The 16,817-nt window shown below is 31.7% G+C and overlaps 2 protein-coding genes across 8 annotated transcripts in view; one reads left to right on the forward strand and one right to left on the reverse strand.

Moving 5' to 3' along the window:
- The window catches only part of LOC105196073 (probable G-protein coupled receptor B0563.6), a 73,333-nt gene that overhangs the window by 15,147 nt on the left and 41,369 nt on the right, over positions 1 to 16,817 (reverse strand). The window lies entirely within an intron of this gene.
- LOC105196072 (cytochrome P450 2A9) lies at positions 9,637 to 15,824 on the forward strand. Its single transcript, XM_011161801.3, has 3 exons — positions 9,637 to 10,177; positions 12,908 to 13,014; positions 15,175 to 15,824. Exons 1-3 carry the CDS (start codon positions 10,021 to 10,023, stop codon positions 15,193 to 15,195), a joined length of 285 nt encoding a protein of 94 aa, XP_011160103.1. The 5' UTR covers positions 9,637 to 10,020; the 3' UTR covers positions 15,196 to 15,824.

The raw sequence follows: 16,817 nt of genomic DNA on the forward strand, positions 1-16,817 counted from the left end.
AAGATATGTATGTGTTTTCTGACATGTGTTCTGAAATGTGTGATCATGTGTTCCTGATTTATAACTTTCTTCCCTGGATAAATATTTAAGATTTTAGGAGATGCCTTTGACTGGATTTTTGTAAAATATGAAATATGAAGATGTAAAGAATGCGTTTATTTTCTATTTGTATTAATAATATTTTTGACGTTGCATCGAATTATCTTCATATATGTATGTTCATATAAGGAGTTTCATATATGTGTAAGGAATGGATCACGAGGTCCATACTTTGGAAATTCTTTGGAAATCTACAGTATAACAGGAAAAATCCCTGCCAAATAATGATTGAATTATAAGTTTTTTGACAATCCACCCCGTATGATAATCGGTCTTGTTCTACCCTATTTTAATATTAAAAAATCCAAAAATAAATGATAAACAATATATGCTGTAAAGAATTATTTATAACATTTATAAAAAGTAATATTTAATCTAAAAAAGCGCAGTAAAAGTTAAACGTTAAATTCAGCGGAGCGTTTCTCTCCTAGTATTCGCGATACGTCTCATCGTACTCACCGCGCCTCCGCGCCGTGTTCACACCACCTGTTGAAAAACGCACGTAATACGAAGTTCCCATTACTTCTGTAGACACCCGACGCGCTCTATACCTTACTCGTATCTCCGTCGAGTGCAGCCGCTGCATTCATTCTCGAGTTAATAAACTGCTCTACGTGGATATTCCCGCGAACAATAGTTATTAGACGCCTCGGGATCTTCGCTAATCTTGTCTTGGAATTAAATTTTGCTACGGTACAATAGAACGTTGTGATAACTATGATCTGTTGCAGACAGAATCGAACTGACAGATAGATTTGTTAAACGTTAGAAAAATCTGTAGAATCTGTAGTTTTAATTTATAAAATTTATATCAGTATAATAATTCGGATAGATATAGGAAGACCTGTTGAAACGAAAAAGTTTGACGTCGAAACGAGGGAACAGTAACCCAGGAAATTCATAACGACTAGAAATTGTAACGGGAGAAACGAGGGTGAATGCTGCAATATTGCATCCCCGGTAATAAACCGTTCCGCGGTAATATCGTAGCCCGAAGGATAACGAAAAAAGGGCCCTCGGGACATCACCGATATGTTCACGCCGAGATTCCTCGAGATTTGCGGTCGTCTCTTTAATCGCCGCTTATACCAGACGACGCGACAGCGATGTGGACAAAGCTAACGGATTAAAGGGGGCACGTCTGTCCGAGATTTATTTTTTCTTTTTGCAGTGCAGATAAATTGCGTACGTATCTCGCGCAACGTGAAGTTTTGCTCAAAAACGATTTGCACAAGTTATATAATCAGATGTTATTTTTTTAGTAGAATCAAATTTTATTACAAAGACATTTTTGGAGAATGATTATCTCCTCAGTTTTATTTTTAACTCGATTGACAAATGTCTTCAGGCTCTTTTTAACGAACTTTAAAACAATCGAAGAAAAGCGAAACAGAAGACAATAAAGATAAAGTTGGTTCACAATTCTATATATTACCTTCTGTCTCAGATAAATTACAAAATATTACTAAAGATCTAAACCATCATTTTTCAGTCTTAACAAACTCGAGAGAATTATCAAAGCTCAGAAAGATGTTCCTTTATATAATTCTACACCAGAAAACATCATTCTAGTGCTAGGAAAAGCAATTACTCAAAATTACAATTTTAGTTTTCTTTTTTTAAGTAATGGTTATTTTTATAAAAAACATTTTCTTGATAATAAAATCTTGATATACATTTATTATTTACTCGAAACAAGTAATATTTACTTAAAATGAATCTTCTGTATGAACACAGAAAAATATATAGTGTAAATTATTTGAATTAAGTATAAACATTATTTATTTCACACACAAATATTTCATAAGTTCATACATTTGCAAATCTATCATTTTTAACCATATCAAGCATTAAATTTATTTCATATATTCTGAATCCAGTAATACTTTAACCAAAAGTTTTAAGATTTATTAAAAAATTTTGATAAAACAAAAATTTGATTTGTGTATTATTTTAACTTTTCTTCAATAAAATGTTGTAATATTCTTCAAAAGAGTATAAATTCTTTCTTTGACTATATAATAATAAAACTTGTAAGTTTTTCTAAAATTTGGGATAATTTTAAGATGATTATCAAAAGAATATTTATCTTTAAAGATAACTGTTACCAAAAGTAGGATTGATATTTTTCTGCATTTAGAAAAATATCTGTATAAGATTTCATGTAAAGATTCGATCCAAACCAAGGCGTTTAGAAATTTCGATTCGTCGATCTCGAAAAAATTGCGAGCGGAGACGCGTGAAAAGACGGGCGTCAATATACGATATATTTCGCGCGTACCAGACATAAAGTACCTATGTGTACGTCGCGTGTAACACGTGGAAAGATTTAATTCGTGTGTCCGCGGCACATCTCCGGGGAAATAACGTCGAGTATTGCCGCGCATATCGCTCGATATTCCGGACATCCAAAGGAATCGTCCTTAGATAGGCGCGCGCGCGCGCGCGCGAGGGAGTTATACAATAACTCTTTTCTTTTCCGTCGCGCTCATCTGCAGAAAAATGACATTTCTGCTATGCAACTACTCCGACGTTCACATCCGTTCGATTAAGATGTATATATGTACGAGACAATCGAAGAGACAATAGAAAGCTTACGGAGATCGATTCTCCCATTAGGCTCCCGCTGGTTAAAATAACACGCGTAGGATTGCAAGAAAGTAATTTTCTTTCTATCCTTTCGATGTCGTGCACGAAAGTACATAACCGATTTGCCCCCTGACGATGAGAGAGAAAAGATCGTCGTTAACGAGTCGGTGCATTCGCGCGTCCGTCCGCGAGCGACCGCTCCATAGGATTTGAGCCACGCTCACCAGTCGGCGGCTCTGGAGAGAAGTTTTAACTAGTCATTCGACATAACGAGGGGTTATCTAAGAAGAGACGAGCCGCTCGCTCGGTTCGTTCGGTGCTCGGGAATTAACGACCGTCCTCTCCGTGCGTTTGCATACAAAGTGCATTCTCCGCGCCGCCGGCCCTCGTTATCCTTTTTACTGCGCGACGCCCCCGGGGAGCTCTCCGCGAATGCGAGGCCTTCCGTCGGGAATAGACTTCAGTGTGCGAAAGGAATTAAATCGTTATCCATATCCGGGATTCCGGGACGCCGTCGCCGCCGCCGCCGCCGTCGACGCCGACGACGACGACGACGACGACGACGACGACGACGACGACGCTTGCCACGCTTACAACGCTCAATTTACTCCGTTACTGGCGGTGCACGCAGGTCTACAAACTTCGCTCCGAGGTGGGATTCATTTTATTGCGCCTCGTATAGAGGCAAAGTTTGATGAAATATTGTGTAGCGTCGTTTGTCCCTTATTACTCATGAGATGGGACACGACGCGAATAATGGTGCCGCTGGACGGCATGACGCTAAGCTTACACCTGATGATGGATTTAACTTTGTGCAAACACTATCTTTATTTTTAAAATTTTTATCGGTAAATAAAAATTCGTGGAGTTTAGAATTTATTTAGATTTCTTTTAGATAGATTTAAATTATTATTAAATTTAGATTCCTTTCGTAGTATACATCGTAAGAATATTACACATATATACACATCTTGATTGATTTAATCGATTATTGAAAAAAATTATTATTGATTAAAAAAAATAATATAATAAATTGTTAATCATTGATTTTTAATTCATATTTTAAAAACAATATTTATAATTTTTACGGACATTTACAAACTTGGATGAATGTGCATGTCATATCAAAGATATTCAATTTAATATTAATCAATATAAATAATTTTAATTATTATATTAACACTATTTAGGTGTTATTAATGCTACAAATTAGTAACTAAAATTAACAAAATTAATTATAAATTATTAGTGTTTTAATCAGCAGTATTAATTATTTTCAACCATTCGATTGAATTAATTACAATTACATAGAACAATTTATTTTAATCGATTTATTTTATTAATTAAAAATTTAATTGATAAATATTTAAGATTTATAATATTTCTAAACAACTAGAAAATTTTATTCATTTATTATACTTAGAAGTTTAAAGTTTTAATATCAGTTATTAATTGATTAATTGATTTTACCCATCATAGGTTTATAAGCTTTTCTAATAATTTTTTATAATAAGCCAATTTTCTGACGAAAATCTGTTACCATCTATAAATATTTAATGTTAATTGTTCATTGGATGCGAACAGTCGCTTACGCATTTATTCTCATTAATAAGACATTAACAACGTAAAGTACGGTAGTGCTCCACGTATCGTGACGATTACTGCCGCCTCCGTATCGCACTTAGGGAGAATACTCCTGAGTTAGATATCTCCAAAAATAAATATACATATTCCTTTTGGTAACAGCAGATTAGTTCTATTTTTAATGTTAAGAAATTAATTTCTAGAATTATCCGGCAAACAACCACGTGTGAGTTAATTGGCTAGCCATCAGTGAATCGTGTTTACCCACTTCTGCTCTCCTCTAAGTCATAATTTCATAAAGTTACACGGCGTCGACGGTAAACCGAGGTCGTCTTTATTAAAATAAATCGACCTCGCTGAAGATGTGCCCACGCTACGAAGGCGTGACGAAAATATCGATCGGAATGATCAGTAGCGGGAATTCATAGCCCGTAGTGGAGTCACATCTTCTCTCCACGATCGATCGTAAACATACGTAACTCAAGTTACGAGTCGTTTTAGTAGTTTGCTATCTTCGGCGAGAGTTTCAGCGCTCTTTGTTCACGTGTGTAAGTGTCGCGCACCGAAGGTGGAAGACCGAAACTCATTGACACAGTTTCCACAATTTCGGCATTAAACATTTTAAATAACTATTATAATTATAATAATTAATTTGTACTAATATGATAAAGAGAATCTTTCTTACATTTTCATAGCATTCTTCCTGGAAAAAGATTTTATCTTTTATTTATTGTAATACATTTTTTATTTTAATAAATGTATAAATACACAAATATCTAAGAGAACGCAGTAGCAACTTGCTTCTTGTGTCAACGATGTTTTGGTCTTCTCTATGTCGCAATTTTCGATTAACTGGAATCGTTGTCGTGGCGAAACAGCAACGTGGAAGAAAACGGGAGTTTCGTGGAGCAAAAAAGATCCAGCGTAAGATATGATATGACAGCCGCGATTGAGCGCCTCGCTATGTCGGGCGTCAGAAAAGTTGGGCGAATGTCGGGACGGCACGACGAAACTTTCCCGGAAGATTAACCGTTGTCCTAAATCGCGCCGGGCAATCGGACACCAACGCGTCCACCCGCGTATATATCCACCGTGAAATCCGGCCCTCGTTATATCAAAAAATTAAACGACGTCAAGACGGATGCATCCGTCGGCGAAGACGGATCTCGCTTCACGACATATTAATTGAAAAGATGATGATTACAAAATTGTCACGGCTTAATTACATTACAACTCAAAAACATTCAGCTCTCTAAATGTCTTTTCATATATAATATATCATTACGATTTTTCATTATTTACAAGTATTTGATTAATTTTTGAAAACTTTTTGTTTTGCGTTCCCAGTAAAAAAATTTTCATATATAATTATATATAACTGTATATAATTATTTATAAAAAATTTTTTAGCAGGTTATCATCGTGCATTCTCGCTGCGTTATTTAATAGTATCATAGACGCTTTTGATCAACTGTCGCGTCCATATTTATAATCTGCAACCCGCGTTCTGTGTATTATGTACGGAATAGTCTTTAATCTCTTCTTCCGCTTTTCAAATCTTTCGAAGTAATTCCGCCAGTAATTTCCCTCCCGCGATCCGCGTAATGAGAGTGTAAATTTGCGAGCCTTCGCGCGGCACGTTCCCTCTCAGCAGATAAACGTCAGGACGCTTGATGTGCGGCACGTGCTGAAGTAAGAAGACCCACACGTGCAGCCCGCGCGCAGTGGTTTTGCCCGTATATGTATGTACATACATGAAAATGTATGGCATGCGGTTTGGAATGACGCGCCATTGGAACGTTAAGTGAAGCTATAATGGACCCTCGGGCGCGCAGCCTGCAGCTCAATAATTACTCGGCGACAATACATCGGGACTGTAAAGATCGGAAACGTCCCGAGAAGAATATTTCATATTCTTACCATACATTTAACGTTAAATAGCCATATTTAAATTTTGTTTTCATACGTTATTAACGTCAATACTTGACTGGTCAATCGAGTGTCTAGCGATGAGAATCGAACTAATGTAATGGAAATGCGAACTCTTATACAATCAAGATATCTATGAGTTTTATCTCTCTTGTGAAAGGATTAAGGTAATCTTTATCTTTGTGCGAAACTATGTGCATGTCTGTGAACGTTAATGGACTCCCGATAGCACCGTATTCCGCTCGGCAGCGTTTAAATCGCGAGATCCCGCGGAGTGGATACAATGGAGTTGACGGAAGCAAAACGTTCGTTTGTCCCTCGTAATCTCAAGTTGTCTTTTTTTACGGCTGACCTTAAGATCACTGAATTTCTTTGACCGCCGACTGAAACGCGATGTCGCCGTCATGCAAATGCACGAATTAAATGAACGACGCTGCATGCAGTTCAGTTGTTTAATCGCTTCTGGAAATACTTGATTGTACTCGCGAGAGCAAGTACGTATTTTCTTTTAAAAATGAAGTGTCCTCAAATAAATCGCCCCTTCCCCTCTCTTCCTCTTTCGCAATAACTGCAATTTCATCGTACGAAAGACTATGAGCATTGGGACGGATTATTAGTGCAAGAGTGCAAGTGTGAAGAGAACAGTGGAGAACAGCCAGAAACTCGTGAGAATTTTCCAATCTGACCTTATCATCATTCCCAGGCGATATGAGAATACGTTTGGGTAGAGAATTTTTTCTAACTCGTTTTTACCCGGAAGCTGGGCGATCTTAATCGGCGATGCGCACTTTACACAAACACGTTTCGTAAAGCTGTATATTAACATTTTTTTATTTTTCCTTCAAGATACAAAGGCAAAGTCAACGCTTCATTATTACAAAAAGGAAAGAAGAAACTTCGACGCTCGGTGCGAAAACTTCCGTATCGATATTGGGTTCTCACGCCACGACAAAGAAAAGTGACAGCGCGGCATGAAGTAAATTGAATTGTTAATTATTATCTTACGCGGTAATGCCGGGGTGGGCATGAATATTTATAGGCCAGGTAGTCCGCAATTTCTTAATATATCACCGGACGAATCCTTAAATCTATGACGACATCGGCGCGGAAAGTATTATGAATTTATAAATTTTGGATCGATTATCATTATCATTTCGCGAATACAGAAACGTGGCAGGGTTGACATAATTCCGCGAATGAAATGATACATATTCAAAGATATTTTGTTCTCGATCCAATTCTTGTTTTTACGTGCGTATTAGTATAATTTCTTCCGAAATTCATCGTCAGCGCTCAAAACTTGTAATTTATTGATCCTGTACATTTTCAGTGATGTGTGACAGTGAATTTTAGAATATAGCCAAAAAAATAGATGCTAGAACCTGTGTTAGAGATATTAATCTGGTCTGTCGGAAATGATCAAAATATTTGAATTCTGGCGCCTCAGTTGAGTGTATGTAATGAATCTAATAACTGATATAAGATTTTCTTTCGATAAACTTCTTAGTTTTTTATGTCTGTAAGAATTGGAAACTGTGATTAACTAGTCCTCGTCTTACTAGTAAAATTGATTTATAATTATCAAATTTGCAGGAATAAGATACGCTAAAATAGCATTAAAAACCATACTAGCAACGTTAGTAAGAACTTTTAAATTTGAAGAGAATCAAACCATCGAGATAGAGAAAATAAAATTAACATCAGATATGATATTACAAACATCAGAACCACTCAAAGTTAAAATTAAAAAACGAAATTTATTATAATAATGTACAAAAATGATAAACATCAAAGAAGACACATATAATATTCGAAATATATATTATAATATACATTACATAATATACCTTAGATATTCTTTATTACATGATTAACATATCTTAAGTTTATTGTAACAACGTAAAGATAAAATAAATAAAGTAACAATATTTTAATATACTGAGGACTTTTCTAATGTAACTATAAGATAAATAATTCGTATTTTTATAAATTAAACGATACTATCTATCTCTGCAGGATAACATTTTGCTCTGCTTAGGCATACACGTACAGTATGAAAATGTGCAAAAATATTTTTGCATTATTACTAAAACGTAGCGTGCAGCCATATTGCAACTATGTTGCTGCAAGTTCTGCGCTGTATGAGTTTTCAAATGTACTACATGTGATAGATTTTAGAAATATTTTTATTGCTACATATTTTGCAGAATCTTTTCAAAATTGCTGTATATAAAATTTGTACGTTTGTAACCTTGATGAAAACTCCACATCAATTGATAATGTATGTATGCAAATCAATCGATGTAATCTATGAAAATTGCGATTTTTTTGTTCTCGATATCTTTTGTGATATGCATTTTGTGATATTAAGTTTCAGATTTACATGCAAAAATAACGATTGATTATATGACTTGATTATTCCACTGAGACAAAAAAATAATTATAAATAACTTACGTTGTACGATACTTGTTATATAAATGTCAATGTATTATGAATGCAAATATAATACTGCACATTAAAGGCATTCGACGATTATCTACAAGTTTTAAAACACTGATGTTATGAATGTTAGTAGATTCTTTTAATCATTAATTCACGAGTTAAAATTATCACGCGTATGTTATCCAAAATAAATAATTTTAACATAAGTGTTAAGTTTTCATTACGTATCACAATATTTTAATTGAAATTATCTAATAATAAGAAATATTGTTTGATATTTAAAAAAATATATATGTATATACTGTTTTATGTTACTTTTTAAATTTCTACATAGTATAAGGTACTTAGGCACAATTTTTTTTTATTAAAAAAAATTGAATTTTTTTTTAATTCACTCAACTGATTAAGTATGCAGAATAAGAAAATTGTTCATTATTAGTAATGATCTTTTATCTTTTTAATGATGCATAGCATTGTAATATTCATTGTATGCAATTATAATTAATGTTTGCACGTACATTTTATGTAGATAAGAGTTTATTTTATAATCAGAAGCTTTTTTCATTACTGATTAATTGAGCAATTAAAATCATTTTTATTAATTATCAATCAATTAACCGGAAAATTAATAAAAAACAATTAATGGACAAAGGGACAAGTTAGTTCTGGTGCTATCAAATTTTTTATTTTAAAAATGTAACCTTAGTACAACTTTTAAAAGTAATATTTAAAATAATAACATTATCAAACAACATCAAGCCATATTTAATAAGTTTAAGCAAAATCAGCATTGTAAATTAAGATGTGTACATTTTGCATCGTAATTGCACTAGCCAAATCAGACTTTTAGTAAAAAACGATGAAAACTACCTATATAATTAAAATTTAAAAACTTTTTATAAATTAAATTCGATTTTTTAAATAATATAAAGGCTACCGTTAACTTTGTAATAGTATAATAAATTATAATGAGATGATCTACATGCGTAGATACAACAGATGAATAACTATTCTCGTGCTCTTAAATTATCTCAAGAACTGATGATCATAGTCATAATCCGTAACGCGTGCACGAATAAATATCTATTTATGAACTCTTTGATTGTGAAATCTGGATCAGTTTCACAACCTGCTATTAATTTAATCCACTTATTTTTTAATCGTAATTGAGCAATATTATTTATCGTTAAGTAGAATTGATGAGAAATAATTAATCACGATTGACACTTAAGTGATTAATTAAGTTAATCGGTAATTGGGAAACTAGTTCTGAGTGGGGAAGGTGTTATAAAATCATTACCAAGTAAACAATATTCGCATTTCAATAATAACTTTACTATACAGTAAATTTAGTGCAGTATTTTGTTATCGAAATAATGTTGTACATTACTGTTATACTGACTTTAATTTGTATTATAATAATCAATTTTCTTTGGAATTATTTGTTTTCTTCTCGAACAGTGAAACTGCTACCCGGTCCATCACGACTCCCACTTATCGGCACATATGCTTTTCTACAACCAAAACCCAAAGGTAATGATAGATGCATTTTATTTAGACATTTATAATTATGAAATTAGCATTATTATTTAAAATTTTTTCAGATTTTTAGAATAAAATTAATTATTGTTAACATTAAAGGAAAGTCGCAAAAATATAACTGACATAAGTTTTCTACAGTGATATTTCCTTGCATCTTGAAACATTGTATTCTATTTAATACTGATAAAAATATGATCTGCTAAATATTTCAAGAAGTAAAAATTCATATTTATGACTTTTTCTATATAAAATCCGCTAATAACAAGTTCTTCAAATGCGTAAATAATATTTTTACAATCTTATTTTGCAAATAGCGTAGTTTAAGCAGTAGCGAGTCTATTATTAATATTAGACCATTGTACATATTTGTAGAGCCTTAAAACTACTTTATTTATATTTTATTTATATTTTTCTTGTTTTTATTTTTGTTTTAAAGCAGTTTTAAACATATTGTACAATCGAAGAACAATGTAATAAAAAAAAATTTATTTGAATACTTACAATGTAATATTTATTTACGGTACATAAATATTTATTCAATAAAACAATGATAATTAAATTACATTAGTAATTTTTTTACTAAACAGATATTTAAATTTAATAAATAATTTTATTTCAAATAATTTTATTTAAGTAAATGGTTATTCAAATTTAGTAATTTTTTTCTCTTATTGTCAGTATACTAATATACACAATAATTAACAATTATTATAAGGCATTTTTATTTGCGAGTATTTCAAAACTTTTTCAACGTATATTTTAACATTTAATTACACATACTTTCTTATTCTTTTTAAGCTTCAGCGTAATTATTACATAAATATATGTACATTGAAATGTTTTTTTGTTATTTAACTTTTTATTCGACTTACACATGTCGAGTTATGCAAAAGTTAAACAATAACAATTTAATCTATAGTTTATATTACATGTATTATAAATTTTCAATACTTTAAATGGAGAAGACTTAAGTGTTATACATGTACATACATATATTTGCACATATTCTACAATATTGTTTCTTTATTTTAAATTAATGTACAATTTTACAAAACACTGTTGTTTTTATTTAAAACCAATTTTTTTAATTTATTCTTGTATGAACTATATTACCATCCCTGTTCTTCTTCGATTCATGATGCAGTATTGCTCAATATAATTTTCAAATATAATGAATATATCATAACTTTAAGTCTAGACTGTACTGAAGAAAACAAGTTTGATAAATATGAATAAAAATAACAATTGATGTAACTGACAAGATTTGATAACTTGGTGTTTTTGTCAGCCCGAGTTTTATGTGTTATTTATTATATGTTGCCTGATAAGAGACATCCATTTAACTGATTTAACACATGCATATTGTTTACTACAAGAAATATCATCACATGCGTCGGCATTCTCGGTAATCGAATTGATAAAACGTTTTCACGGAATGCAGGGAGGCACGATTCAAATCCTGACTGATGTGTTACTTTTTCACAATAAAGTTTTTACAGTTTTTCCAGGAAGAAAGGATCTTACAGATGTTTATAGCATTAATATTACGTAATCCGGTTTCATGCAATGAACTATGTTTCAAATCCGAGATATTTTCGTTTGTCTGAATTTTAAACTCACTTTTGATTAAGAATATTATTAGATCGATGCAAAAGTTCTTGCCAATACTTTTGTAATTTTTTTATTACAATAAAAAATTGATACTGTATAAATTAATCGAAGTATTTTCCCCCATTTTTCACAACTTTTTCTCATTTTTTTTCGATAGTATGCGAATACTACGTCGTCAAAATCATTTTTTGAAACGATCCATTGATCGATCCATCGTACAATAGCATTTGAGAAGAACTCGTCAAATAAGTTATGCTGCATTGATCTAAACAGATGACAATCGGAAGAAGTAATATCTAATGAGTAACTGGATGCGAAAGAACTTCCCATTTTAACTCCAATAATGCTTCTTTGATCCTTTGCAACAAATGACCTAGCATTATCAAGCAGTAAAATGACATTTTGTACTTCTGGATTCTTCCCATTTCGTTTATATGACAAACAATTGTTAAATGATAAACTCTCAATTAAATAATTTAAGTTCATGATTGGTTCAAGTCTTTATTAAGCAATACTTGCAATTCGTTCTCTTCTACAGCTGTAGGTGTTCGTAGCGTTCTTTGTCACTTATAAAATTGCAGTTTCTAAATTGTTTAAATTAATTCACATACATTTTAATAACTTATTTTCACAATACATCTCACAAATAATTCTGTGTGCTTCAGCAACAAATTTTCTTTTGATGAAAACAAAATAAAAGATAGTGGTAAACATGCTCTTTGTCTGGCTCCATTTTTAATAGTATTAAATGTAATGTTATGTTAATATGTACCTATGGCTTATCATGCACTAATGTTAATGCAGAAACGCCAACTTACAAAAACAATAAATTTTTCTGCTTATAAAATTATAACGCGTGTGTAAGTATTTATCCACATCGGCAAGAACTTTTGTAACGACTTAATATTTATAAAAATCATTTTACATACTTGTAAAAGATATAATATCAAATTCTTCACAAATATAGAAACGGTATCAGAATAAAAAGATATCTAAATTTTTTACAAGCTCTTTAAAAGCGTATTATATCTAAATGTAATTGAATTTTTTTTTTTTTAATAATAAACAGTGAATAATTATATTATTTTTAATGTATAAAAAACTTTTCAGGCTTGTTGAACTTTATGATTCAGCTTTGCGAAAATTATTCATCTCCTTTCCAAATGTGGATAAGTCAAAAGTTAATCGTGACAATATATGATCCATATCAAGTAAAGGTAAATTAATAATAAGTTTAAAAATAAGATTTGTTTAATATTAAGCAATAGAAATAAATAGTACAGTAATAGATCGTTTGGATTCTGGAGAAGCTTATAATAGACAATTTTGCGCATATCACACTACACATTTAACATGATCTTCTGCCCGTGAGTGTTCTGCACTGAAGTTCTCTGAGCTGAACTTGCGGCTTCGCATTAACTTCATTTTCATACTATATTACCATAGAAGATCCATTTTTCGTCATATGTAATCAATCGATTTAAAAAGTTTTGTCACGATATCGGTTGAGCAAATCGCCTTTAGAGATGCAATCAAGTTTGTTCCTTTTGCTCAATGCATGCGGTACCCATTTATTTAATTTTGACACAAAGCCAAGTGGATGGAGGCTGTTGATAATGGATCCGTGAGCTACTCCGAAGTCTGCCTCGAGCTCGCGAGTGGTAATACCCGATAAATTTCTTTGATCCTACTTCGCAAGCGCTCTTTGTCAATTATTGAAAGCCTTCCGGACCTGTACTCGTCCTCCAAGTTAAAATCATCATTTCGAAATTTTTCAAACCAAAATTGGCATGACCTGACGGTAATTACATCTTGTCCGAAAGCTCTATACAAATTGCGATGAATCTCAGACGCATTTTGTTATCACAAAATGTAAACGCTAAAAAAATGGTAAAAAATGTCAGCAATACAGATTTTAGAATTGTACTTATTACAATACATTTTTAACTTTCAAACTTATATTTAAAATGTTTGATTGTATTTATTGTTTAAAAAATAAAACTATGTGTTGAGTCCGAAAAATTGTACCATGTCACTCTATAATAAAATTTAGCTTACATTATTTGTTATTTCTATTATGCTATTCTAATTATATGTAATTATAAGCACATTTAAATATATTTGAAAATCATATTAAAAAATATGTTTCAGGAGACTACATTATACCAAAAAATGCCAATGTTATTGTGTCATTTATAAAGATGCATCGAAATGATGCATATTGGCCGAATCCATTAAAATTTGATCCAGAGAGATTTTGTCCGAAAAACACACAAAATTCTCAATCTTATTGTTACTTGCCTTTTAGCGACGGACTAAGGAATTGTATAGGTAAATGTGAATAAATTATAAAGCAATTAATAGATGCATGTCGAAATAATATCAGCTTTTGATCAGAGAGCAACAAGAAATGACAATGTTATGACGTTTAAATGACAGACTAATATCACAGATTGATGATGACATTTTAACACATTAAAAAGACTTAAGGAACACTTAGTTAAAATGACGTCATTTGGAGTAAAGATGAAGTCATTTTAATGGCAAATGATATCAAGATGACATCAAATAATATCATTTTGATTGAGATGTGTTTCTTTAGTTTATTTTTTATATTTTTTTTTTAGTAACGTTTTAATGACGTTTTAATAACGTATATATCATGATAAAACCATTTTAATAAATTATTATTAATAAATGGTTACATATAATTGAAGAGAAGTAAGTTTACACGTAAACTTAATAAACAATCACAATGTTTGCTTTATGGAATGTATATAATAATTCCAAAACAATACAATACCGAAAGACAACGCAAAATTTTTTACCATTTTTTTGCAATTTTCTGTTATAAAAATAAATAAATCACAATTACGAGAATAGTTATCAGATGTATATTTAAAAGCAATTCTTCATTTAAATTATGCCAAGACAATAATACTTGATATTTTGATACGCATAATATTCGAATTGAGGATCTAATATAATTAAATATTTATTATGTGTGTCAAAGAATATAATAAATTATTTGTACAACGGAATATGTACTCTTGATATTTCTTCGGAACAACACGATACTCTTCTGCTATATTCTCTTCACTTCATTTATTGCACAACGCACTTAGCTATTGCGAACATTTGCCGATTCTTGACCGAGATATGTATTAATCTGGTAAATGATCAAAATTTGAAATTTAGCCTCTCAAGAAAACTAATTGAGTATACGTGATCTAGTGTATTAAGTAATTGACATAAGATTGCCTTTTACAAAGTAACCCGACGAAGCTCTCAATTTTGTATGTTTAAAAATTCGAAAAGTTGATCAATTAGCCTCAATTTCTCTTGGTAAAATTGATTAATAATTGACAAATTTGCAGGAACCAAATACGCGAACATAGCACTAAAAACCATACTGGCATCGTTAATAAGAACTTTTAAGTTTGAAGTGAATCGAAACGTTGAGATAGAGAAAATGGAATTAATATCAGATACGGCATTATCTACGTTAGAACCATTAAGAGTTAAAATTAAAAAACGAAATCTATTATAATAATGTATAAAAATGTTATATGTAAGAAAACATTTTGTATAACAATATTATCGAAACTTTTTGCTTTTCATTTTATCACAACTTTTATAAAGATATAAAATCCTTTACGGAAAAATATTATTGGACTCGCGAAAAACTATTGGAAAACTAATGGAAACTATTGGAAAACCATTGAAAAACCAATTTACTTCTAATATTATTTATCACTAGGTTAAAAGTTTCTTAGCTAATCCAATAAAACTTTTTCGTAAATGATATTATAATTTAAAAAATATTATGATTAAGATATAAATATGCAACATATATTATTATAATTTATGTATTGCATCAACCTAATAATAATATAATTTTTCAAAAATGTAATGTAAATCTATTTAATACCATATTAAGTTTTTCATTTGTTCTTTTTTCTTACTTGTAATTATCAATTGTAAAAATCTTCATACATTAAAATTCAGCAAAATGTGTTTAAAAGAAAAGTTGACGCAAAAAAAGTTATTTTATTTGCCTTTTCTTTCCAGACTCGCGTAATCTCACCATTAAATTGTCACCGTTTACATAAAAGTTAAAAGTAATGAGCCATCTTTACGCACAATCAGTGACAAGAGAATTCATCTCCGTTTCTCCTTTTCTCTCAACTCATCGCGTAACGAGGTTTTCCTGCGTATTAATGAGCTGAAGAAAATGGAGTATCAAAAATACGATAAATCTGTATACGCGTGTGCGCGCAGGTGCTATATGTTAAAGGAATTACTTTGAGGCGGATACATGCTCTTTCCGCCCCTGATAATTCCTTTGATCAGCGTTTGTTACGGGAACCTAATTGTCTTCTCGGTGGGATAATCAAATTTGGATGGCCCCTTTTATCTCGTCGTTTCTCGTTGTATCTCGATTAATCGATCATAGGACCGTGGGACAAATTACAATGGATTTTTTCGGAAGAAACAAATCTCATTCTTTTTTTCTTAACAAAAAAAAGAACGCGAACATTTTTTCAATTCGCTCCGTAACAGTTCGCAGTAGAGAATTTTTTCAGGCTGCATTAACAGGTGTCTTGCGTCCATCAAGAAATATTTAGAGAGATTTTTTATTTCTTTACGTCGCTGCGTCATCACGAGACGCATTTCGACGTTTTTCTGCGTTCTCGGACCTCTGGATTTAGAAAATTCCAAATAAATCGTCCGATGACGCTGGTTTTCGATCTCAAAATAATTTTACTTGCCGCGAAGGTTGAATTCCATCTGGCCCGTAAGCAAAGACGTACTTCAGTCGCGATAACAATAGCAAAACGAGAGATGTGCGAAAGACACCAGTGCGACGACGACGGTCCGCTTATTTGCCGTGAGAGGCATTCGTAAACGGAAACAAAGTAGGTCACAAAGGAACTTGAAGAAAATGGTATATAAGATAAAAGATCATGGTGGGAGGAAAGGACACGATAAAACTACTTGAAAGACGCGAAAGAGTCGC

The sequence above is a fragment of the Solenopsis invicta genome, chromosome 16 (genome assembly GCF_016802725.1).
Source record: "Solenopsis invicta isolate M01_SB chromosome 16, UNIL_Sinv_3.0, whole genome shotgun sequence".
Lineage (NCBI taxonomy): Eukaryota > Metazoa > Arthropoda > Insecta > Hymenoptera > Formicidae > Solenopsis > Solenopsis invicta.